This window comes from Planococcus citri, chromosome 1 (assembly GCF_950023065.1).
Source record: "Planococcus citri chromosome 1, ihPlaCitr1.1, whole genome shotgun sequence".
In the NCBI taxonomy this organism is placed as follows: domain Eukaryota; kingdom Metazoa; phylum Arthropoda; class Insecta; order Hemiptera; family Pseudococcidae; genus Planococcus; species Planococcus citri.
In genome coordinates, this window is record NC_088677.1 from 69,811,864 (window position 1) to 69,835,704 (window position 23,841).

General features: G+C 34.9%; 2 protein-coding genes across 4 annotated transcripts in view; one reads left to right on the forward strand and one right to left on the reverse strand.

Moving 5' to 3' along the window:
* Positions 1–13,372, reverse strand: part of LOC135835714 (uncharacterized) — a 31,028-nt gene extending 17,656 nt beyond the window's left edge. Inside the window, exons 1-8 of one of the 2 annotated variants that reach the window (XR_010556948.1) lie at positions 13,142–13,352; positions 11,854–11,942; positions 10,129–10,305; positions 9,948–10,048; positions 7,101–7,334; positions 6,173–6,305; positions 5,933–6,088; positions 270–1,218 (exon numbers count right to left, since the gene is read on the reverse strand). Coding sequence is in view for 1 of the 2 variants with exons in the window: in XM_065350149.1 (XP_065206221.1) it covers positions 6,049–6,088; positions 6,188–6,305; positions 7,101–7,334; positions 9,948–9,966 (411 nt within the window). In the remaining variant the exon portion in view is untranslated. Of the gene's footprint in view, positions 1–269; positions 1,219–5,932; positions 6,089–6,172; positions 6,306–7,100; positions 7,335–9,947; positions 10,049–10,128; positions 10,306–11,853; positions 11,943–13,141 lie in introns of those variants that run through there. The other variant, XM_065350149.1, reaches the window with a different exon arrangement.
* The window catches only part of jp (junctophilin), a 101,762-nt gene continuing 78,778 nt past the window's right edge, over positions 858–23,841 (forward strand). For both annotated transcript variants that reach the window (XM_065349641.1, XM_065349717.1), the window contains exons 1-2: positions 858–1,135; positions 16,858–17,069. In XM_065349641.1, the coding sequence (XP_065205713.1) occupies positions 858–1,135; positions 16,858–17,069 (490 nt within the window). The remainder of the gene's footprint in view (positions 1,136–16,857; positions 17,070–23,841) is intronic.

Sequence of the window (23,841 nt, forward strand, 5' to 3'; positions counted from 1 at the left end):
ATCTCATCTCGCGAAACGGGGGTATAATAATGTAAAAGCTAAGAGAACGAACGAAGAGCTGCGCCGCGAGAAACGCGTAGTATTGGAATTTGGGAATCATTGGCATTCTTTCACAAAAGTCCGTTTTGGTAACGACGTATGCCAAGTAAAGACACATGGGCTAGGGCTAGGGGCTGAGGCGACGACGGAGACGGCGGTACGACGTCGACGCAGAACGCGTCGACTCGACTCGAGTAACGAAGCGAAGAGAAAAAAAAATTCTGAATTACCAGAGTGAGAGCAGTTGGATATAGGACGACGGCCTGTCGAAATGGTCGCTGTTTTCGTCGTCGACTTTCTTCGACAATCGTGTTTTTCTGGTGTAGTGACGACCATTGGCCGCTACTCGGTGCGTTTTTCTTACTCGCAGCTCGTATTTTTTTCCTTCGTCTACACGTCCGTAATCATATAATATCTACTAAGGTGAACGTGGTCGTCGTCGCGCGTAATCATCATAGTTGTTATAATAGGCAAAAGGAATCGGAAACGTGCGGTGTGTGCTGGTTTTTCTCTCATCTTGTGTGCCTGCTGCCGCGGCCGTCGCGTTTTTTATAAAGTCTTCTACACGTAATTCCATCTATATCGGTGGTATATCCGCGATCTGCGTATGTAAATCTTTTTTTGATCCGGCGTGGTGGAGTTGAAATTTCATTAGCGTGTGTATTGGTGTTACACGATGTGCGGGACGGTTGTTATTTGTTCACGTTTGTTAATTCTATTTATAGAAACGATTAATGTGATTTTATAGTGCTCGCGGCGGCGGCGGTGACGACCACAACGACGGCGGCTTTGGCTTTACGGGACGGGGGCCTTGTGTGATGCAACAAGGATATCCGGCGCCGGGGGGCTACCACAATACAAATTCCACATCATCTCCGGCGTCCACTGCCGCTACAGGTACCGCCGTCACCTCAAACAAGAGCGCCCAACTAAACGGCGGAAGATTCGATTTCGACGATGGTGGCACATACTGCGGTGGTTGGGAAGATGGTAAAGCACACGGGCACGGAGTCTGCACCGGTCCCAAAGGTCAAGGAGCTTACTGCGGCTCTTGGCATTTCGGTTTCGAAGTATCCGGAGTTTACACTTGGCCCAGGTGTGTAACACAGATACTCGTACAATTTTATCCACTATACGGTATTTGAGAAAATCGTGTCTGAAAGCTGCGACGACCCCGGTCTGAAAACAAAAATAAAAAATATACCGTTATCTTTCTCATTCTCCATTCAGCTTATACGTGTACTTGCGTTAGTATCAATGAGCTCGTCGCGTCAGCTCGTGAAAATCATCCCGACCGACGATATTTTCCACCATCTCGTTCGCACCATCGCATTCAAATGTAAACACACTCTCCTCGCTCGTACCCTCCTTCATCTCACTACAGGTACTCGCGAGTGGTGAAACCTTGAACTTACGAGTACACTAGCGTCCGAAACAGGGCACTGAGAGAAAGAGAAGGGATTGTAATTTTTTCTATGTACTAACAATTGGTACGATGAAATGCAATTTTTATATTAATATTCAACGATTCTGTGGGAAAAGTGTGTCAGTTGGCTGACTTTGTTGTGGCCCAAAAATTTCGGTTGGGTTTTTTCACAGATATGGAGTATTTTGGATTCATCATTTTTGAAGAATTTTAAGGCCAATACAGCATCGTGATTTTAGGGGGTTTCGAAAAGGTGTCATGGGACATATCAAAATGAGTAAAAATGTCACGAGAAACTAAAATACTTCGACTAAAATGTATTTTGAGCCATTTTAGAAGAATTTTGAGCCCTGAAATGAGTTATGATTTTGAAGGTTTTCGAAAAAAGTGCCAAGTAACCTATTAAAATGATCTAAAATTCCAGCAGAAAATCAAAATTTTCCATCAGAACTAATTTAGAGCAATTTTGATGAATTTTGAGCCCAATATCGGGTCATGATTTTCAAAATTTTTGAAGTAGGAATCAGCCAACCAATCTAATGGGTCATAATTTCCGAGAAAATTCAAGTATTTTCGACAAAAATATACATTTTGATACATTTTTGAAGAATTTTAAACCCAAAAACAGAATTACGATTTTCCGGAATTTTTGAAAAAATGTACAACCGATCAAAGCGAATAAGAATTTATTTGGAGTATTTTTGAAGAATGTTAAACACTAGAATTGATCATGATTTTTGGAGTTTTTGAAAAAAAAAAATATCATGCAACCAATCAAAATGGGTTAAAATTTCGAAAAAAAAATAAAATTTCCATCTGAACTATCCTTCGAGCAGTTTTGAAGAATTTTTTGCCCAAAATTTCCCTTATAAATTAGTCGATTGAAAGTTCAATTTTTACTCCTGGCGCAGAACCCGTGAGCCCTCAAATTGGTTATGATTTTAAGGGGTTTCGAAAAAAGTGCTAAGTAACCTATTGAAATAAGATGAAAGTTCAGCGGAAAATCAGAACTTTCTATCAGAACAAGTTTAGAGAAATTTTGATGAATGTTGAATTCAAAATTGGGTCATGAATTCATGATTTTCAGGATTTATGAAAAAGGAATCATTCGACCAATCAAAATGGGTCAGAGTTTCCCAAATTATTCAAATACATTTGTATTTCGACAAAAATGCATTTGGTACATTTTTGAAGATTTTTGAGCCCAAATCAGAATTACAATTTTTTTGAAATTTTTGAAAAAAATGTCATACAACCGATCAAAGTTGATAAAAATTTCGCGAGGAATTGCAACATTTCAACTACAGTGTATTTGGAGCATTTTTGAAGAATTATGAGACGTAGCATTGATCATGGTTTTTGGAGTTTTTGAAAAAAATATCACAAAACCAGTCGAAATGGGTTAAAATTTCAAAAAAAATTTTAATTTCTATCTGAACTATATTTTGAGCAGTTTTGAAGAATTTTGAGCCCAAAATTCCCTTTTGTTCCGGTCAATTGGGAGTTCAATTTTACTCCTGGCGCAGAACCCGCTTATACCTTATGAGTGGAAATTTGTCATCACTACTCTTCGTATTCATGTAAAGTAAGACTGACTGTCAATTTCTAAACGCAGCTTATCATGATACTCGAATACCAACCTATAGTTACTTTGATAGACCACATTTTCCTTTTTCGATAGTTTCCTGAAATCAAAAAAAAGCTGCAATTTTTCAAAAATGTCCAAAAAAATATTTTCAAAGAAATTGTTTATATTCTGTCAAAATTTTACTTCATCCATTTTGATAGATCGCATGACAATATTTTCAGAAAGCAAAAAAATCATGACCAATTTTGAGTTCAAAATTTTTCAAAACTGCTCAAAAGTAAATGTGATGGAAATTTTTTCAATTTTCTGCATTATAACCCATTTTTATTGAAGTGTGACTGTTTTTTGAAAGTCCTAGAAACCATGATCCCGTTTTGAGCTTACAAATACTCCAAAAATGCCCAAAATAATAAGTGTAGGTATTTTAGCCAAAATATGCAGGTAAATGAATTTCCAACGAAATTTTCACTCATTTTGATTTTTCATTCATTGTACGACACTTTTTTCAAAAATTCGAAAAATCATCATCAATTTTTGGTCTTGCAATTCTTAAAAAATGCTCAAAATAAGCTACAATATAATCGAAATTTTAACCAATTTTCATTGATTGCTTGACAACTTTTTTCAAATCACAGAAAGTCATGATACTACTTTGGGCTCGAAATACTTCAAAAATGCACAAAATACATTTTACTCAAAATACTTGAATTTGTAGCAAAATGTTGACCCGTTTTGAGAGATCACATGACACGTTTTTCAAAAGTCCTGAAAATCATGACAAATTTTCAGCTCAAAATTTTTCAAAACTGTTCAAAAATTATTTTTCTGTCCTAATTCTAATTTATTTTGATTGGTTTCATGGCATCATTTTAGAAACTGCAGCAATCAGGACACATTTTAGGGCTGGAAATTCTTCAAAAACCCTCCAAATTCAATATAGTAAAAAAATTTCATTTTTCAAGAAATCTGACCCTTTTTAATTGGTTGAGTGACAATTTGTCAAAAATCTCAAATATCATGATCCAGTTTTAGGCTCAAACTTCTTCAAAAATGCACAAATTACATTTCAGGCGAAATGTTTGAATTTCTCGAAAATTTTAACTAATTTTGATAGGTTGCTGGTTGCATGACACTTTTTTCAAAAATTCTCAAAATTGTGATCGATTTTTTAATGCTCTAAATTCTTTAAAAATATGTACTTAAATGCAATTTAATCGAAATATTTCAATTCCTCGCATTATGTTAATTGTTAACCCGTTTTAATAGGTTGCATGACACATTTTTCGAAACCCTCAAAAATCACGATTCACGTTCTGTGCTCAAAATTCCTCAATAACCCACAAAATAGATTTTAGGCGAGATACTTATTTGAATTTCTAGAAAAATTTTGAATCCTTTTCTATAAATCTCGAAGACATCTTTTTCAAAAATCCTGAAAATCATGGCCAATTTTGGACTCAAAAATCTTCAAATCTGCTCAAAAGTGAATCTGATGGAGAATTTTGATTTTCTGTCAAAATGTTGACTCATTTTGATAAGTTTCATGACTCTTTTTTCAAAAACCACCAGAGTCATGTTTAATTTTAGGGATCAAAATTTTTCGAAGGTGCTCAAAATATATTTTAGTCGAAATATTTTGATTTCTCGTAAATTTTTAATCCATTTTGATGAGTCATGTGACACTTTTTTGAAAAATCCCGAAAACCTTGACCCAATTTCGAACTAAAAATTCTTCAAAAATGCTCAAAATATGCTTCCGTTGAAATATTTGTATTCCTCGCAAAATTTTAACCTATTTTGATAGGTCGCAAGGTCACTTTTGAATTATCCCATAAAGTTTCATTTTTACTATAAATTGAAGGGGGTATCATTTTGAAATTTTACAGCGTCCTATTGTGCCAGCCATTTTTCGCGAATTCTGGTTCAATTGGTGTGGAACGAACTCCTTTATTACCTGGATATAGTTTTTTTTGGGGGGGCACGACTTGATGACGTCAGTAACCATTTTTTGTGCTTAATTTGCCCTAAAATCACACATTACTGGGCACGAATGCTTCATTCTGAAACTGGCAAATTAAAGTAAACAATAAACATATTCGGAGTGGTAAATTGCCTTGCACTAACCTATTAAAAAATTTGGGGCTCGACCCCCCCCCCTCCCCTCATCAGCTTCACACCTATGAAAATCTACACTACGTCTATATTGTGTGAACCCAACTGGATTTTTTTGAGCCACAAAAAAGTCAGCTAAATTCGACTTTCAGCACTTTTTGCCAATTGTACTGTACACGACAACTTGATTATTGCCTTCCAGTCGGTGTATTTAAGTATTCTTTCGTGCTCTCGTTTTTCTCATTTCGCAGTTAAATTTGTAGAACCTGCGACAACATAACTTGGTGCCCTGCGTCCTCGTTCGACCGACTAAATAAAATTTATAGCGTGTATCCCTCGCGACTAGTATAGGACTAGGGCTCGGGTTTTATTAGTTTAACAAATTTATTATGCATGGAGTTTCTCATTTTACTCGTCTTTTCTTACTCGCGCAGAAACATTATCGCACACAGTCTACCTTTTTTTTTTTCTTTTAATGTATATTTACGACTAAAATCAACAACAAATTTCCTCATTTCCAAGTGAAATTTTTATTCTTGCTTCGCATAACAACACACTTTATAACGCATTGTGTAGCTTGTTTTCTTTATATATATACTCGTCAAACTGAGAGAAAGAGAAAGAGATACGGTGAGCAAGACGGAGAAAGAAACATTAGCGCGAGAGAGCTTTAAAAATATCCCTACCTTTACCCGGGCGCCGCCGAGAGCTTTTTACCTTACGGTGTTTATTTTTCGATCTAACGTTTAATTTATTTACCAACTTACATAATTATTTCGATTCTCGACGTGTATTGTACAATCATATTAACCCTTGATTCGATATGTACTTGAAAATGACCGCCATAGCCACTATAGCATGGCAATCGTTATGAATTTACTATTCACGGTCGTCTCACGTACCGCGCGTCTTCGCTTCCATGCCTGTGAAAACAAATTAATCGATAAAATTCGAAAGAAAATAATGATTTGCTTATTGTTTGCAAGTTTCGTGTGTTTTGTACCTACGTTGTTGCTCGTTACCTAGTCGCATCGTCCAAGTCGAAGAGGCTGATTCCCAATCCCAATCCATGTAAAAAGACGTTATCATCATAATGAACCAATGGTACAGTTTGTATATAAGGCCTTTGCTCGAGTACTCCTTGAATAAGAGAGAAGAGGAAAAAAATATGTAATTTTACAGGTACTCGGATAATAAAGCGAGGAACGTTTTTGAATACGTTGTTCTCTTTCAACTCAATATTTCGTTCGTATTTTCAATTTAAGATTTTTCCCCTAACGAATAGAAAGAACTATATACAGGGACAGAGCCGCCAGGGGAAATTACATTTTTAATACGACTTCGACGAAGAATTACATTTACTGTAATTTAAATGAAAGTAAGAGAAAAAACTGATGCGATGATGATTCGTTTTGTTTTCAAATGCTGATGCCAATTTTGCACTTTATGTAATTTGGCAAAATTGAGAATTTTTTGCGATGCATTACCATGAAAAGTAGAATAATTTCAAGGGCTGCTTTTGTGCATTTTTTTTTTTCGCGATACAGGATGATCCGAAATGACTGACAATGATAATGAGTCTTCGTGGGAGAATTATTTATTCACGCGAGTGGCGACGGAATTAAAGCAGAGAATCCATTTCCTCGAAATCTCTAATATTTGTAATACTGATTCGATTCAATTGCTGGTATTACTCTGAAAGAAGAGAAGAAAGGGGAGAGAATGAGAATATACGAGGAACTCGATAGAATAATGTGGTCCTACGGATGAAGTCCACATTATTACTCGTATTTTAGGGGAAGGAAGGGACTTTAAGACGTATAAAAAAGATGACTTCTGAGGCTAACAAACGATAAATTACAGACTACCTATTGTAGAAACTGAAAGACTAAAAAGAAAAATTCAAACAATCAGTTATTCAGATCAAATACCTACCAAGGTTCATGGTGATTATTTGAAAGCCACGTGATGGATTTATTAACAAAATATTGCAGCTGTTTCGTTGTTTGGAACCAGGATCGCCATAAATCAGAACCTCACGTTCCAGAAAGATATGTAGTTCATTTTGGAACATATCTTTACATTCTCCGATAAAATTGAAGAACTCCGTTTTCAAAATTGCAGCAACTCCATTCTTTGCTGGAAAGGTTGAAAATGTGATTTCAAAGCCTGAAACAATTTCGTTCAATTTCATTACTCATTAAATTTCAAGGAATTGCCCTTTCTCACGCAACAAATTTATTTGAAAAAAACATTTCATTTTTTTGAATTGTCCAAATCCAATTTTCATTTTTTTCAATTTAAAATTTGATAATTCCTCCCTCTTCTCTCCTCTGAATCAATGTCCGATTCACTATGGTACATGTCAATTTGAATTTTGAGTCAAGATTTGAAACCTAGAATTTTGCACTTGAAAAGTTGAAACTTCGGATATGGGACTTTTTGAGAACGTCGACTTTTTTTTTGATGGCCATTTGACCCAGAAACTCCAAATGAGCACCAAAGGAGAGATGCAAAATTGAAAATTTTCAAAAATACAATCTAGTGGGCATCAAAATGTGTATTTTTGAGAGTGTAGAATTTATTTTTTAAGACCATTTTACTTCATAACCCGAAAATGGACTCCAAAGAGGAGGAACAAAATCAAAAATTTTTAAATTTTCAAATGTATCTAGTTCAGTACCTATTTGTATTAAATTAACAGGGCTTGTACTCAATTCTTCCTCCAAAAAAAAGTATAATAGCTAAAATATTTTTAAAAAATAACCAAAAAAGTAACAAAACATGAAAAACAATAATTTTTAAAGCAAAAAAAATTTCAAAAAAAAGTGCATTAAGTGAGTATTTAATAATGAAACTTGATCAAGACTCAAACAATTTTGGCAAAAAACAGTATTTTTTGACAAATTTCAACAAAAATTGAGAACTGTTGGCAATTTTTATGCAAAAAGCGAGACTTTGACAATTTTTAGAAAAACAAATGAAACTTCTTAGAATTTTATGCAAAAAAGCGACTTGGCAAAAAGCAGAGCTTTCTAGCACTTCTGGTAAAAAAGCGAAACTTTTCAACAATTTTTAGCACAAAAGTGAAAATTTTTATCATTTTGGCAAATAAGTGTTTTTTTCACACTTTTTGTCTAAAAAGTAAAACCATCTTTTACAGCTTTTGAGCTTTTTGGCAACTTTTGGCAAAAAGGGAAACTTGTGGATAATTTTTGAAAAAAAGTGAGATCTTTTGGAATTTTTTGTAAAAGGATGACAATTTTTAGTAAAAAACGAAACTTTTTGGCAATTTTGAGAAAATGCGGATTTTTTTGCCATTTTTGCCAAAAAGCAATACCTTTAGAATATAACAAAAAAACAGGGGTTTGTAATCGTAACACTGAAAAAGCAGTGTAGCCAGTTGAAAAAAGAATAAGAAAGTATAATATTTTTCTTTTTTTTTCAAAAAACAGTACCAAGATTTCAGAAAAATCAAATTTTTGAAATTTTTGAAATCAGTGTCTTCAAAAGCCTACAATTTGATACTACCTAGGTACTAATAATATTGAATTTTTCAACATTTTACACTCGCAGATCGTTATTAAAGGCGATTCCTTGCGATTCATCTAAATTTTCAGATTGAAACCCTCTAAATAATAAAGTTTGGTGGGGGGGGGGGTGAAACAGGGTGGAAGTGGTCGAATCCAAAAAATAAGATCATATTCGTGTCCAGCATCTTCAAAAACATATTATTCGATGCATCGTATGACTTCGATAATTTTTTTCAAATTTAGCCCCAAACCCCCAAATGATGGGTGAAGGAATTTTCAGTTTTTTTTTCAGCTATGTCATTTTTTTTAGACCCAGGGAAAAATTAATGAAGCTGATCAGGTCTGAACAGATGAAAAGAACTACTTCCATCAGAACTATATTATTCTGATTAGACCACTTCACAGCTAAATTGGCCTTGAAAATGCCCGAATGTGATCATGTTTGATCTGGTTTGAATAATCAGTTTTGATCAAATTTATTTAGATCTGGTCAGATTCGATCAGGTCTTCCTTATTGGATCTAATCCGGTCCGAATTGATCTAATTTAATCAACCTACTTCAGGTCAGGTCAAATTGGATTAATGGAATATCTGGATCTGATCAGATTCAATCATTTTCTGCTTGGAAGGTGTAAAAAATCACCCAAAAACGCCATTTCAATTTTTAAAAATCGAAAAATTGGGTTTTCGAGGAATAAAAGGAAAATGATACACACAGTTGGCGGTTTTGAAATCCGTAGAAATTATTTTTAGTGCCAGGATGAGTAAAAAAAAAGAACGAATTTGAACCAAACTAGCAAGAACACACAAGTAAAAACAATTTACAACCAAATTTTACAGATCATGCAGAAAAGGCGGAGAGAGGGTAAAAAAATCGCCACCTGTATAAAAGAAATATCTGAGGCACCATCTAGATACTATATAATGCCAAATTTCAGCCCCCCTCCAGATTAATTCTTAAAAGCGGGAATGTGACGCCAAGTTATTTGGATACATTTAATTCTTCCATTATTTCCACATTCTAATTCAAAACTGAACCAAAATCGAGCCATTTTTTGAAAACATAATAATTAAATTTCTATACCATCAAAAAGTTACCTAAAAATCAAATAAAGCTTTTTTGGAAAAAACTGTCTAGATTTTGGGACACCTTGTATACCAGATCCTTCAATCAAGGCAATCTAATAGCTGTAATTTTTCTTATCAGCAACGCCGTTGATTTATGGCGCTATAACCGTGAAATACTCACCTAGTAATTCGCTACTCATAAAATTAATTTAAGTAGCTAGTTTTTTTCCGATTTTCCGCCACGTGTTATTTTCAAATCGGTCTCGCCCCCTGTTAGACACGCTAAATAAACAATAAACAAAACAAATAAGTCATAAATATTTCCTAGTCGGCATTCATTAAGGGTTATAAACCAAACTCACCCTTTCGAATTTCTCCTGCCATGCCACGTGTAAACGTCACCTCGCAACACATAAACCACACACATAGGTAGGTAGGTACTATACTAACACGTGAGTTTCGCTTTTTTCCTTCTTGAAACTCATTGAGAAAGCTGATTAATCAAGATATCGCGTCCGCGTCCATTAATTGCATGACAGCTGTAATGAAAATGTAACGTTGATCCTTTTATGTTGAGAAAAAGAGGGTATAAGATAGGTACTATTTTCACACGTATAGGTACGAGATAAAACAAGCAAAAGGGCAGGTGAAGTAAAGTCATCTCGTACATATGAGGAGCTTGGAATCAAAACTCACTTTTGCCATCGGACAAAGTTTTGAGAAAACCGATAATAACTGATTTCGCCTAGTGCGTTGATGAAAAAAACGCCGCAAAGTGTGTCAAACTCTTGAGTAAGACTACTAAATAGGATTCCATGAGAAAATTTTTTTTTTCAAGTTGCCATATCGTTGCAGTATGGCTATCAAGTTTGGCAAAAGTGAGTTTTGATTCCAAGGTGGGGTAATTTTACTTTCTTTTGCGAATATATCGAAAAATAAGCCTCCTAGAAAAAAACTAACGACATTATGTCGATTGGAAATTTAATTCTCTACAATTCTCCTCGACTTGATTTTTCCGTAGAATGCTTCTTTCAGTCTCCAGACAGCTTTAAAAGTTTTGAGCGCTGAATTTTTCCAAAAATTATACTTTCTTTTGCAAATATATCGAAAACTAAGCACTCTAGAAAAAAACTAACGACATTATGTCGATTGGAAATTTAATTTTCTACAATTTTCATCGATCTCATTTTTCTGTAGAGTATTTTGTTCCGCCTCCAGAGAGCTTTAAAAGTTTTGAGCGCTCAATACATCCAATTTTTTACCTCCTCAGTTGCATCACTTCCAAATTCAAAACTACCATTTTCGGTATTTTCACTATCAGAAAATGCTTCCGAAGTTGCAACTGAATTATTTTGGCTTTGTAGACTTCCATGCGACCTTCAAAATACAGTTTTTTTTAATAGCTTGGAGTCAAAACTCACTTTTGCCACTGGCAAAAGTGAGTTTTGACTCCAAGGGCACTTTTTAACACGAAATTGTGAAGAACTGGGGCCTAATTCGGAAAAATGGATTCTGTAGGGTGATAGAGAAATTGAAGAAGTATCAGAATCCGCAAAAAAACGCATATCGATTTTTGGTGGCAAAAGTGAGTTTTGATTCCAAGCTCCTCATATGATAAGTCATGAACTCATGAAAAACATATCATTTCGCTGTTTCCAGCATTCGAATGCAAATTCTCAAACGAGCAAATTTACATATTTCCAATTAATTTTCGTCTGTTTGATACATAAAAGCCTTAGAAAATGGCGTTAAAATAACGCATTCTCATTTTTTTACCCCGAAAATGTTTACATTATAAGGTCTTTTTTCAACATCAAAAATTCAGAATCAGAATGTCACAGAATCCACCTAAGTTGAAAACCAAAATTGTCAACCTATAAGACGATTAGACGACGGCGACGCTGATATGAAAATATTCCATTCATCGTAACGGAAAATTCACGTGTTTCGCAAACCGTTCGTTACTGTAGTTGGTTTTCGCTTACGTGTAAAGATAGGTAAAGTACGTCGCGAAATTGAATCCCATTGGTAAGGTACCTATAGTTTTTCAAGCAACAACATCAATTCAAATTGAGAAGAAAAATTACCCGAGGTACGGTAGATTTCCATCCAGAAGGTAACTCACATTTTCACAAAACATGGGTTTCATGTCAATTTGTTCGATATAGTATGGTACCTGAAAGCAAAAAAATCCTAGGGTAATTTTTCAAATTTAAATCGAGGGTATTTGAACATTTCAGCTCAGACGATATGTCTGTGTAATGGTTGTTTCATTGTAATACGGATTATTGAACGAATAATAATAAGATAAGCGTAGGTACATTGTAACCACAAAAGACAGCAGGACACGCGACACACCGGAGAAATAATAGATAATGGCCGAGTAAAAGAAAAGAGCAGATAAAACAGAGTTTGGAAGAATTCTCGGAAGACGCATGTTAAAAATAACGCGTTTTATGTCGGCCATTTCTTTTGCCAATTCTCGTTCCCACGTCGTACCACTCATGCCTTGGGTTCCAACACACAACTGTCACAATATTTCTATTTGCCACTAAAATGACTTTTTAGTTTAAGATAAAATTTATTAAGCAACAAAATAATTACGTTATTAAGGTTAATTATACGTTTATCGTTACGTTGTATGGATCTACGGATAGGTAGGGTAGTTGAAAGAAAAACTATATGCTCATATTCCGAACCCGAATGAATACGTATACTTGCGCTCCGCATAACGATAGCGTTTTGAAGAACGCGTAAAAAACTCTCGAGACAAATTAATGAAAACAATCTGCGCAAAGAAATAAACTCTTACACGGTAATATCTTACGTACGGTATCAAAACACCGCCGCAAACACGTCATTAATGTGTGCTTGTGCTTCGAATTCGTCGTCGAACGTCGACGTTGTCGTCCTCTTTCCCATTCGTAATAATTCATAATCTTCTGATTTTAATACAGGCGTCCGTTCAACTTAGTTATTTACGTTCAAACTGGCGCAGCGGTGCTGTATTGGTATTCGTAATGTAAAATTAATTCAATCTTTTAATCACCTTTACCCCTAAACAAATTCAACACTTCGTATAATCGTTCTCTCCTTTTGACTGAGTCGATTCTTTTCGGATAATTATTTTAATCCCAGCCTACCCTACAAAGAGCTCGGTTTACTTTACAAATTGTGAAATTGACGAATTTTTCCGTCAGTGTTTCTATACATTATTCACAACGCGTAGCAGTCCTTTTTTCTCGGTATCGAATACAATGTGTAGGAAGTAGGTACTTGTTGGGAAATGTAAGATAGCCTATATAAAGCTGCAAACACATGGGATTTTACGATGAGAACAAATGAGTGCATCACACTAATGCAATGTTTACGTACTCGTGTGAGATTGGAATGAGGTTATGGATCAGCAGACTGAGTAATTTACTGGGATTATCATCAATCCACGTTCATCATTTACTTGAGTGTGAATATAGTTAGTTGGTGATTTGAACGAAGCACTGTCGAAGATAAGAAACATGACCCCGGATGTGTCTGAAGTTTCTGAAGTCTGAACATCGTCTTGTCTTGAAGAATACAGGGAAATCCAGATATTCAAAAATCTGAAATTGAAACTGAAAGGATCAATCAATCAATACTGGTATTGCCGAATTTCATCCACAAATACAGAAACACCTAATTCAAACTATATAATAAATTAAACCAATTATTCAATTTCAATTAAATTTACTTACCCTTACCCTTATCACTGGAATTGAAATTTTTTTATCAAAAAAATTCCAGTGACAGCCTGAATTCCAGACTCAATTAAGAACAGCCAATCAGCAATCTACTTTGATTGAATTCAAAAAATTCTGGGCGCTGATTGGTTCATTTTGTAAACAACGTTCGTTTACATTTTCTCACCACCAGAGAGCGCTGGAGCACAAATAAAATTTTTTTCGAGATTTCTTGAGGGATTTTGCAATTTTTTTCCATAATGATTGATGATAAATGAAAGAATGAAAGATAATTAAAAGTGACAGTGAAATAAAAGTGAGTAAAAGTGAATCTGTTTCCTCCGGAATATATGCTTGCACTTCAATATTGTACAATCATCCTGCTGTATCTCTGAATTCTGATTAGTGATTATTGATGCATGATACGATTGTTCGTAGTTCGGTTCGTTTCTTTCATATCTTCGCTGAATTATCCTTCAAAATGATCGTGTTTCGTGATCTAAAGAAAAAGAGAAAGTACAAACGTGAAAGACATTTTTAAACCTTCGTATGCATATTTTATTACGAGCTGAAAAAGCCTTCACTACGGATATCCCGACCATAATCATTCAACCACCATTTCATCGCGTTATTCCGGGGCACCTAATTTATCACACATACAGTCAAAGTAAAGTATATAAGACGATCATTTATTACTAAAATGTCTTTAAAAGTGTACGGAAAACGATTATCATTCAAGAGTATTATTTTTCTTTCAAATTATCCACAGCTTGCCTTGTCAACCGTTTCCATCGCCGTAGATCACATCGAAAGAAAACAAACATGCACAAAATGATAGCGTGCCTTCGAGCAATAGTACTTAATTTTTACAACACATCGGCTTGTAACAAAAGTGCGAAATATGTAAAGGTAATTTTTACCCTCTTAAAAAACGCTTCGGAGATAAATACCTCCGCTATTATTGATTTTCCATACCGTTGGAAGTTTTCAAGAGCGCGAAAACTCGACGAGGAAAGTAATATATTTACTTGAAAGAGCAGGTATGGTACATGTGATACCAAAAGCTTGGCGAAAACAATAACATTTATCTACGCCGGTGAAAACCGTCGTAAAAATATGTTCGTTGAACTGGAGGTAATTCAGTGTTTCGGTATAACGATCATCTTTATTCCATTTCTGTATTATCTTCTCTTAGATCAACGATCTGTTCTGTTTCAATACAGCGTCCATTTTGTCTTAAGAATTAACTATAAAAGAACTGGAATTGTAACGCGTGTTTTTTGAGTTTTAATAAAAATACTGAGGCAATACATTACACGCAATTTTATTGATAACACATAGACGTATGACCGAACGTTTCAGCAAAACTTGTTGCCTTCTTCAGCGGTAACACGATACTAAAATACACAACGAAAAGCGAAATACAAAGTCGAGAATAGATAAGAGTAGGTAGGTCGAAGATGCAACAATGGACCAAGAGAGAAACATACAAGCATAGAAACTAACTTATTACTAGACGATAAATCTCGTTGAAACTCGCTAAATCTGTCCTAAAATTTATAGCATTATCGCATTGGTTAATTAAAATGCATTCGAGAATGCGTCTTTTTAATACATTCTTTTCAAAAGTCAAAATTTTGACGTTTTCAAAATCGAAAGAATGACCAGTGTTTTTAGCATGTTGAGACAGGGCAGTGGTCGTTTTTGAGGTACGAACATCATATTGGTGCCTATACAAACGATTTGCTAGGTAGGTACCCGTTTCACCTATGTAGACACCATCACAATTATTACATTTGATAGAATATACAATGTTGCTACATTTTAATTTCTCGTTTTTATCTTTCAGCCTCGAATAAAATTTCATTTTAATATTGTTGTAGCTTTTAGCAGCGATTTTGGTGGAGTCAGAGTTTACAATATATTTTATGCGGTCATAATAAACACCAGTATAAGGAATGGATACATATTTAACAGCAGGTCTATCACGAACATTTTCAATGGTGTTTGCACACTGACTGAATTTATTAGAATGAGAATTGAAAATTTTTTCAACAATGGTGTTAGGAAAATTGTTGAATTTTAAAATGTCAAAAAACTGAGATTTTATCTCATTAAGAAATTTAGGAGAGGTAAGACTTTCAATTCTCATTCTAATAAATTCAGTCAGAGTGCAAACACCATTGAAAATGTTCGTGATAGACCTGCTGTTAAATATGTATCCATTCCTTATACTGGTGTTTATTATGACCGCATAAAATATATTGTAAACTCTGACTCCACCAAAATCGCTGCTAAAAGCTACAACAATATTAAAATGAAATTTTATTCGAGGCTGAAAGATAAAAACGAGAAATTAAAATGTAGCAACATTGTATATTCTATCAAATGTAATAATTGTGATGGTGTCTACATAGGTGAAACGGGTACCTACCTAGCAAATCGTTTGTATAGGCACCAATATGATGTTCGTACCTCAAAAACGACCACTGCCCTGTCTCAACATGCTAAAAACACTGGTCATTCTTTCGATTTTGAAAACGTCAAAATTTTGACTTTTGAAAAGAATGTATTAAAAAGACGCATTCTCGAATGCATTTTAATTAACCAATGCGATAATGCTATAAATTTTAGGACAGATTTAGCGAGTTTCAACGAGATTTATCGTCTAGTAATAAGTTAGTTTCTATGCTTGTATGTTTCTCTCTTGGTCCATTGTTGCATCTTCGACCTACCTACTCTTATCTATTCTCGACTTTGTATTTCGCTTTTCGTTGTGTATTTTAGTATCGTGTTACCGCTGAAGAAGGCAACAAGTTTTGCTGAAACGTTCGGTCATACGTCTATGTGTTATCAATAAAATTGCGTGTAATGTATTGCCTCAGTATTTTTATTAAGAATTAACCGTAACTTATATGAAAATGAACTTGGAAAAGTTCATTTGTGTAGTGAAGATGATAAAGTATTGTAGAGTGAAGCTCGCAACATCGAGTCGATTTTCTCATTATGACATAGTAACCCTAATTGAAACAATTGTAATTTCTAACCAAACCATTAAACAATTGGGAAAGCGAAGTGAAACGCAATAATGACATTAGAAGGACGTTAAAAAAAGTAAAAAAGGTATTTTATACACGCGAACTCGGGATGAAAAAAACCTTTCGATGTTTTCCAACGAACGTTAGAAATGTTAGAATATAAAAACCGATACATAGTTTATCGGTTTGCGATGAATTTACGAGCTTGTCAATTATTTGAACGCGATGTTATGGGTTAAAATTGATATTTTTCGCTTAAATACATATTGGTGTTTTTTCGTTTTTAGCTCAACAGGCGACCGTTATTGACTTGAGGTAAATTTTAACTCTGTTTCAGTGGGAGTGCTTACGAAGGACAATGGCAAAATGGTAAACGACATGGAATGGGTGTTGAATCAAGAGGTAGATGGATCTATAGGGGAGAATGGACTCAAGGTTTCAAAGGACGATACGGCGTTAGACAGTCGACTACTTCGAGTGCTAAATACGAGGGCACTTGGGCTAACGGATTACAAGATGGATACGGCTCGGAGACCTATGCTGATGGTGGTTAGTACTCGATATTTTTCATTCTATGAATAGCCGAATAGGCATGCGAATAGGTATGGTTTTCATGTTCGATTAAATCGGTATTCGAAGTAATTCGTGTTTCGTTCGATTACGAAACAAAAGATTATTATGAGGTCGAATGTTGAAAGTTTAATTTGATGGAATCTTCGTACGTTTGGTGCGCATGGAAATAGTGTTACATATTACGATTGTTTTATTTTAAAATACTGCAAAATGTTGAAATTTTTTTAATAATCTGATGGGCCGAGTCCTCCTGATAAGCTCGTTCGTCCCTTAATTCATCATAAAAATCATCAAGAGAGCTGTCTGGAATGTTTGGTGTTTTCTAATTACACCTCACATCTATATTTTGTTCGTATCTGCAGTATTGAGTTATTTGACTTTCAATTTAATTCTGAAATTTATGCCAAGTTGTGTGTCGGGAAAGTTTGATGGCTATTGAAGCGCAATTTCACTTTAAAAAATAATAAATAGAAACCCCGTGAGAGATTTCGTGTGTCCAACTTTTGCTAGGTACCTATCAAATGTAGTTTTATTGATCGCGAAACATGTACCTACTTATCTACCTATAGAAACTTTTAAATTATAACTTGATAAGCCTCAAGAACATCAAGTCGTTTAAATTTTTTAATAAACAGTCGAACATTCTCAAAATTCCAGTTAGTTGAATGTTCTAACTTTAGCTGTAATTTTTGTTTGAGAAAAATGCTGAAACGATTCCTCTCTTTTAAAATGTACCTTACGTTCGCAATCGAATTCAAAAGAAGATTTTTTGAAAATTCTCTACATTGTTTTACTCAACTAATGATAAAGAACGAGCAACATTGAAACTTAAATAAGATTTTCAGAAGAATAATCCCAAAAGATGTACATTCCACCGCCACAGAATGTTTGTGAGAACCAGAGAATAGTTTAGGTATCTTGAAATGCTCATTTAGAGGAAGAGAAGTGAGAGGTGTACCAAAGTTGAAATTTAAAATTGGTTTGAAAGCGTTGCTCAAGGTTTTTGCCTTCGTAGAATTTAATGGAGTTATTTCGATTAATGAATTTTTTTGAAATGACTGGGGATTGGTGGCGGTGAGGAGAGGTTTGATTTTCTCGATAAGTAATTCTATGCTTACCATTTTGAATCTTGCCCATTTTTTGTAACTTTTTTCGAGGATTTCTAGACAACCCTCTCCCCCCTTTCTCCTTCCTTTCCTATCTCTTCCTAGTTTTTCTATGGACTCCAAAAAATAATGTTTTCTATTTTCATCGTCGACAAACTGCAGTATGAATTTATCATATCATAAAAAAATAAACATTCATTTTCTGCTAGTTACAATTTTTTTTTTTAGCTTTTCAGGGGCTCTCAAAATGTTTAAAATATTTAAAATCATAAAAAAGAAATGTCTGATCGCAGCAAAGTTTCCAATCTAATGTTCCTAAAAAGCACTAAAATCTACTTTGAAAAATCACGTAGAAGTTGTGAAAAAATAATTATTGTTTATTTTTAAAAATTGAAATAAAAAATCAGTAAAACTTTTTATCCCGCTCTCCCCCCTCATCCTCGGAAAAAATAAAGGATTTTGCGGATGAAAATTTCATGTAAAAAATACCTACTGAAATTATGTGTTTTTTGTTGGGGGGGGGGGGGGCTTTTTGAGGCATTTTTCAAAAAAGTTTTGCTTGAGCACTGAACTTGCTTTCATTTTTATAAAATAAAATATCAAATGAAGAATTTATTGAAAATTATCACAAATTTTTACCGTTTTAATGCTTATTTGAAAGTTTTATTTGTCAACTGATGACATATTTAAAATCACTCTTAGAGGAGGAAATCCTGGCCACAGGTCTGAACGAATTGCTAATGAGAGACGTATTCCAACGTGTGGAAATCAAGAGAGCATCTGAACTGTCCCATTGAACAAAATTTCAGGTGTGGAGTTGTATTTATTTTCTCGGTTTTTGGAGAATTTTATTTGATAATTTATTTCCCATGAAAAAAATTTAGTGTCGGATCAAATTAAGGTAGAAGCTTGTTGTGGTTTATACTCTGTTTTCAACGTACCAAATCAATAAACTAATAGATGGTGATTTTGAACCATTTTGAGGGTTCTATCGAATTTTTTGGATTTTCCAGCTCCGAGAAAATTGACACAGAATGAGCTAAAATGAAATTCAGCTTGTATACGTAAACTCAGGTTGCTTGTCTTTGTGAATCTTTCGACTAAACTAGTCACCTATCAAAATCTTCTCTGGAGATTATTATTGAAAAAAAAAAAATGAGGAAAAATGGAAAAATCAGTAAACTCAACTCTTTTGAAGCCTTTTTTGAAGATAAAATCAAACTCTGAAATCTGAATCGATTACTTACCTGATCTTTTGGAAGAGTTTTTGGATGAGTTGTCGATTCTTTTTTAACTCTTTTTGAATTGTTTTGCCCCACTTTTTGAAAATGCGCATGTTCTTCAGAAAAAAATTGTAAAATCTTTTCTACGTAAAGAGTGGAAATCTGCGTTCAAATTTTCCTCAAATAGAGTTAAGACTATTTTCTGATATTCTTGCTTCAAAAGCTAGTTCGTAAATGTTTTTCACCATTTTATTTTTTTACGTTTTTTTTTTTTTTGAATGAATAAAATATCAGTGTCAGAAGAATACTACCCAATTTACATCACAAAATCACTTCTGAATTTGAGAATTTTCTCAACATTTTTGAAATTTTGATGAGTACAATCAGAAAGGGGCGTTGAGTTTTTCAAATCTCCAACTCTTCAAAAAAACTCACGTTTTATTCTCTTATTATCTCCCAAAAAAAGTCTGAAAAAATCGAACAGTTGGATCTCTTCTACAAAATCAAAACTCCTTCAAAAACTTTTGACGTCAATTTTTTGCTCAAGACAACCTCTCGAAATGTTCACCTCTGATTTGAACGACGAATCGCGATTTCTGACATGAGAATGGTCTGATCGCCCCCCCCCCTCCCTACATACCTACCTACCTCCCTACCTACCTACCTCGTTCCCTCCAAGAATCAAAATTTTAGCTACTCAACTTGATTTTTGGCAAATTTTTGAAAATTCATTATTGACCATTTCTAGCGATATACCTTTTTTTTTGAAGCAAATTGATACTTATTCAGATAAAGTCCTGGAAGTCAGTTCTTGAACCAATATCAACGAACCCAAACCAAATATCACTATTTATGGCCATTCTGGAGCCTGCAGCACGATTTTCGATTTCTTCAGGAGGCGTGGAAATCAATTTGGGCAACTAGAAATCGAGTCGAGGCTTATTCCCAAACTGCTTAATTTAACGAGTTTACATTCGAGCATTTGGCTGTTCAAAATGTTTTCCACACGTTTTGGAGAAATTCTAAAATTCTGGAGAAATCGAAAATCGCACTGGAAACTCCAGAATGGCTTGAAATAAAGAAGTTTACGATAAAATACAGACGGGGGGCCCACATAATGATCACCTGCACCCCCTGCCGATCTTCTGGGGCAACTTTTTTCTTGAATGGGGGGTCCTGAGAAACATTTCTAGCCCTTGTCCTCAAAAAAAAAGTGGCCCTACTTACAAAATGGCGGCCATTTTGATTGACAGGTCAGCCGAAATCGCAGATTTTGCGTTCCAACATAAGACTTGCTTGAAATTTTTTAAACCGTTCAAACGTAGATCGAAAGATCAGGCAAAAATTCATCACCTGTCAAAATTTCAAGTGCTAAAGTGCCTTTTTCGATTTTTGGTGAATTTTTGAAAATCAAATTTAGGCCAAAAATGAGGGAAAAAATCAAAATTTTACCAAATTGACCGAGAAAGCTGAAATTTGGAATATACCCTATTTTCGGTATGCCAAATCGATTGGAAACTGTTTCAACTCGTTTTGAGCAGTTCTGGAGCCTCCAGCAGAGTTTTGAAACTCGAAATTCCCTCAGAATTTCATCAAATGGAGATGGAAAGCCGAAGTTTACTCTGCAAACTAATTTCAATATGCTACGAAGTCAATTGCAGGTGGATTTCAAGTCGTTTTGGAGCCTCCAGCGACTTTTTGAAAATTACTGGAGCCTCCAGTAAATTTTTGGAACTTGAAATTCCCACAAAATTTCATCAAACGGAATTTGTGTAAAATTTCAAAAATTTGTCTACAAACAGAAAAATTGCAATTTTTTAACATTTTTCCTTGAAAATATTCTGATAAAAAAGCACACTTTAGACCCCCCCCCTCCCTGTAAATCGAGCTAAATGTAGTATAATTTCTTTGAATAGGTCGAGGATAAGCCGCAATTCGATTTTTAGCTGCCCAAATTAATTTTCATGCCTTCTGGAGAAATTGAAAATCGCGTTGGAGGCTCCATGGTTTTAGACGAGACACAGTCGTTCATACAAGTTTCAAAAATTCCCCTACAAACAGAAATTTTTTGAAAGTTTTCTCCTTAATTCTGGTCAAAGAATGCCCTTGAAGTGTCCGCCTGAAAATCTAGTCAAATTTAAATAAAATTTTAAAATATTTGTAGATCGAGAATTAGTCACAACTCGATTTTTTTTTTAGTTGCCCAAATTAATTTCCGCTCCTTAATCTGGAGAAATTTGAAGACCATGTTGGTGGCTTCAGAACGATAGGAAATAATTATGGAATTCGATCGAGGTAGTTGATGTCAAGTTCCAGGACCGATTTCCATCATTTTCAACGAAGAATCTTGTTTTGAAAAAATCAAAAGTCGTCAAAAAAGGGCATTTTCAGATTTTCAAAAATTTTCCAAAAATCTAAAAATGAGTTCGAGTAGCTGAATTTTTAACTACGGGGATTTTCAAACCATACTCTTTCCAAAAACCTTGCTCCTCTTCAAATCATCGTCGAACACTTCGAAATATTCCCCTTTCAGTCAAACAGAAGTGGCAAAAAAAGAAAGATTTACTTATAAGGTCCGCACGATGAAACATCGTCGTCGTCGCAAATTCATCGCGAGAAACGATATAATCCGCTTTCTGCGCTTTCGAGGAAAATCACGTTCGCGTGTCGTAGCCCGCTCGAACAAATCAATTACGTGCGAAAGAATTTATCACGATTTGTTTATAAAACGAAGGAAATAGCTCTTCTTCGAGTCTGTGCGCCGCGCCGACAAATGGCGAAAATTTAAAATCTATAAAACATCACGCGATACGATAATGTTATAACGTTGCCAATTTCGACGTTTTAAAAAAAAGCACACCCGCGCCACGCCGCGTCATAAAGTACGCGCGTACATTCCATTCTACGAAATATTTCCGAGTGAAATTTCAAATAACGGAAATTACTTCTCGTTTATATTTTCGCCGAAGAGGAGGAAAAAAATCGCGTTGTGGCCGCCTCGTCGTCGAGTAAGTAAATTTCTTCGTATAAATTCTCTCTTTCATATCCACCTCATCATGGACATCGATCGCAATAAACCACACACGGGCCTATGCTGACTGAGACGGAATTTTTTTTTAGCTCATAAAAACCTATACATATTCAAAAGATACCTACACGTGCCTCGATGTTTATAACTGGAAGACATACGTAGTCGTCGTCTGTGAAATTTTGGCGTATTCGACCTCGTATATTATAAGTTTTTCTCGGTGTAACTTTATCCATCTCTCTGTTTTTCTATGTACAGAATAAAGGATTCGTCTGAAAACAGTATAATCGATATAAGATCCAGCCGAGTGATTTAGTATGCTACTATATTGCGAACAAATCCTCGAATTAGTAGCAAAAATTGCGCCAGTGAGGATCAATGAAATACACCGCCTAAGTCAGTTTATATTGTACGACCACCCCGAACCGTGCCCTCTACACCGTTGTAGTCTTCCCAGTTCGCCCTTCGACCAAACTGTTAAATGAAAGTTTTTATGTGTGTGCAAATTTTTAAATTGAGATTTAAACCATGTCTATACTATTAAGCTGATACGTGTAGTTTAATTGAGTGCTGAAAGCTCGCCATTTTACACCATTACGAGGAAATTTTTTTTCCACCATGGCGCGGTGCGAATTTTCCTAGTATACGAGTATTACGATACGAAAGACGTGCTAAAAATTACGATTTACCAGTCCAGACGGCCTGAAAATGCCGCCGTGACAAAAACGCCATTTTCTAGTCTGACTTTTATTTAATTTAACGTAGTATAAATTAACCGAGTGTTATGAAAATAAATGCCTTTTTTTTCGCCTGTTAACCCGCAGTAGCAGTGTGTCAAAAAACTCCGAAAAATGGACTTCCAAGAACAAGAGGTGAATTTATAACAGATTCATTCCAGTTTTTTTTTAAGGGTCGTTGGCGAATTTTTTACGAGCTTTTTTTTCGCGTGGTGTATTTGGTTTGGATTAGGTATATTTACTCGTCGCTGTTGTGTCGTCCTCGCGTCGTCGTTCGTCGTTACATTAGATCAACTCTCTCTCGTTATTCTCGTGTATACGAATTATTTATTTATTTGAATGAAAGTTTCGACGTTTATGTTTGAATAATATGGAGGTGGACAAACTAAACTCGAGTTGAATGAACGAGAAATTGATGTAACATGCGATAATGTAAAACGTGCGTATGGAATTTTTTTCTGAGCGGTGGTGTCGATACGTCTCTCTGTCTCTGTCTCTGTTTCTATGTGTTGTAAAAAATTATAAGTTTTTTTACTTCTTTTTTTTTAACATGAATTTAGAGTTGATGCTGACGGATTAGTGTCGAGTGAAGGTTGAGAATGACGACGTATTTTTCTTCTTCCCCTCCTCTGCTGTTCTTAATGTTTACTTACG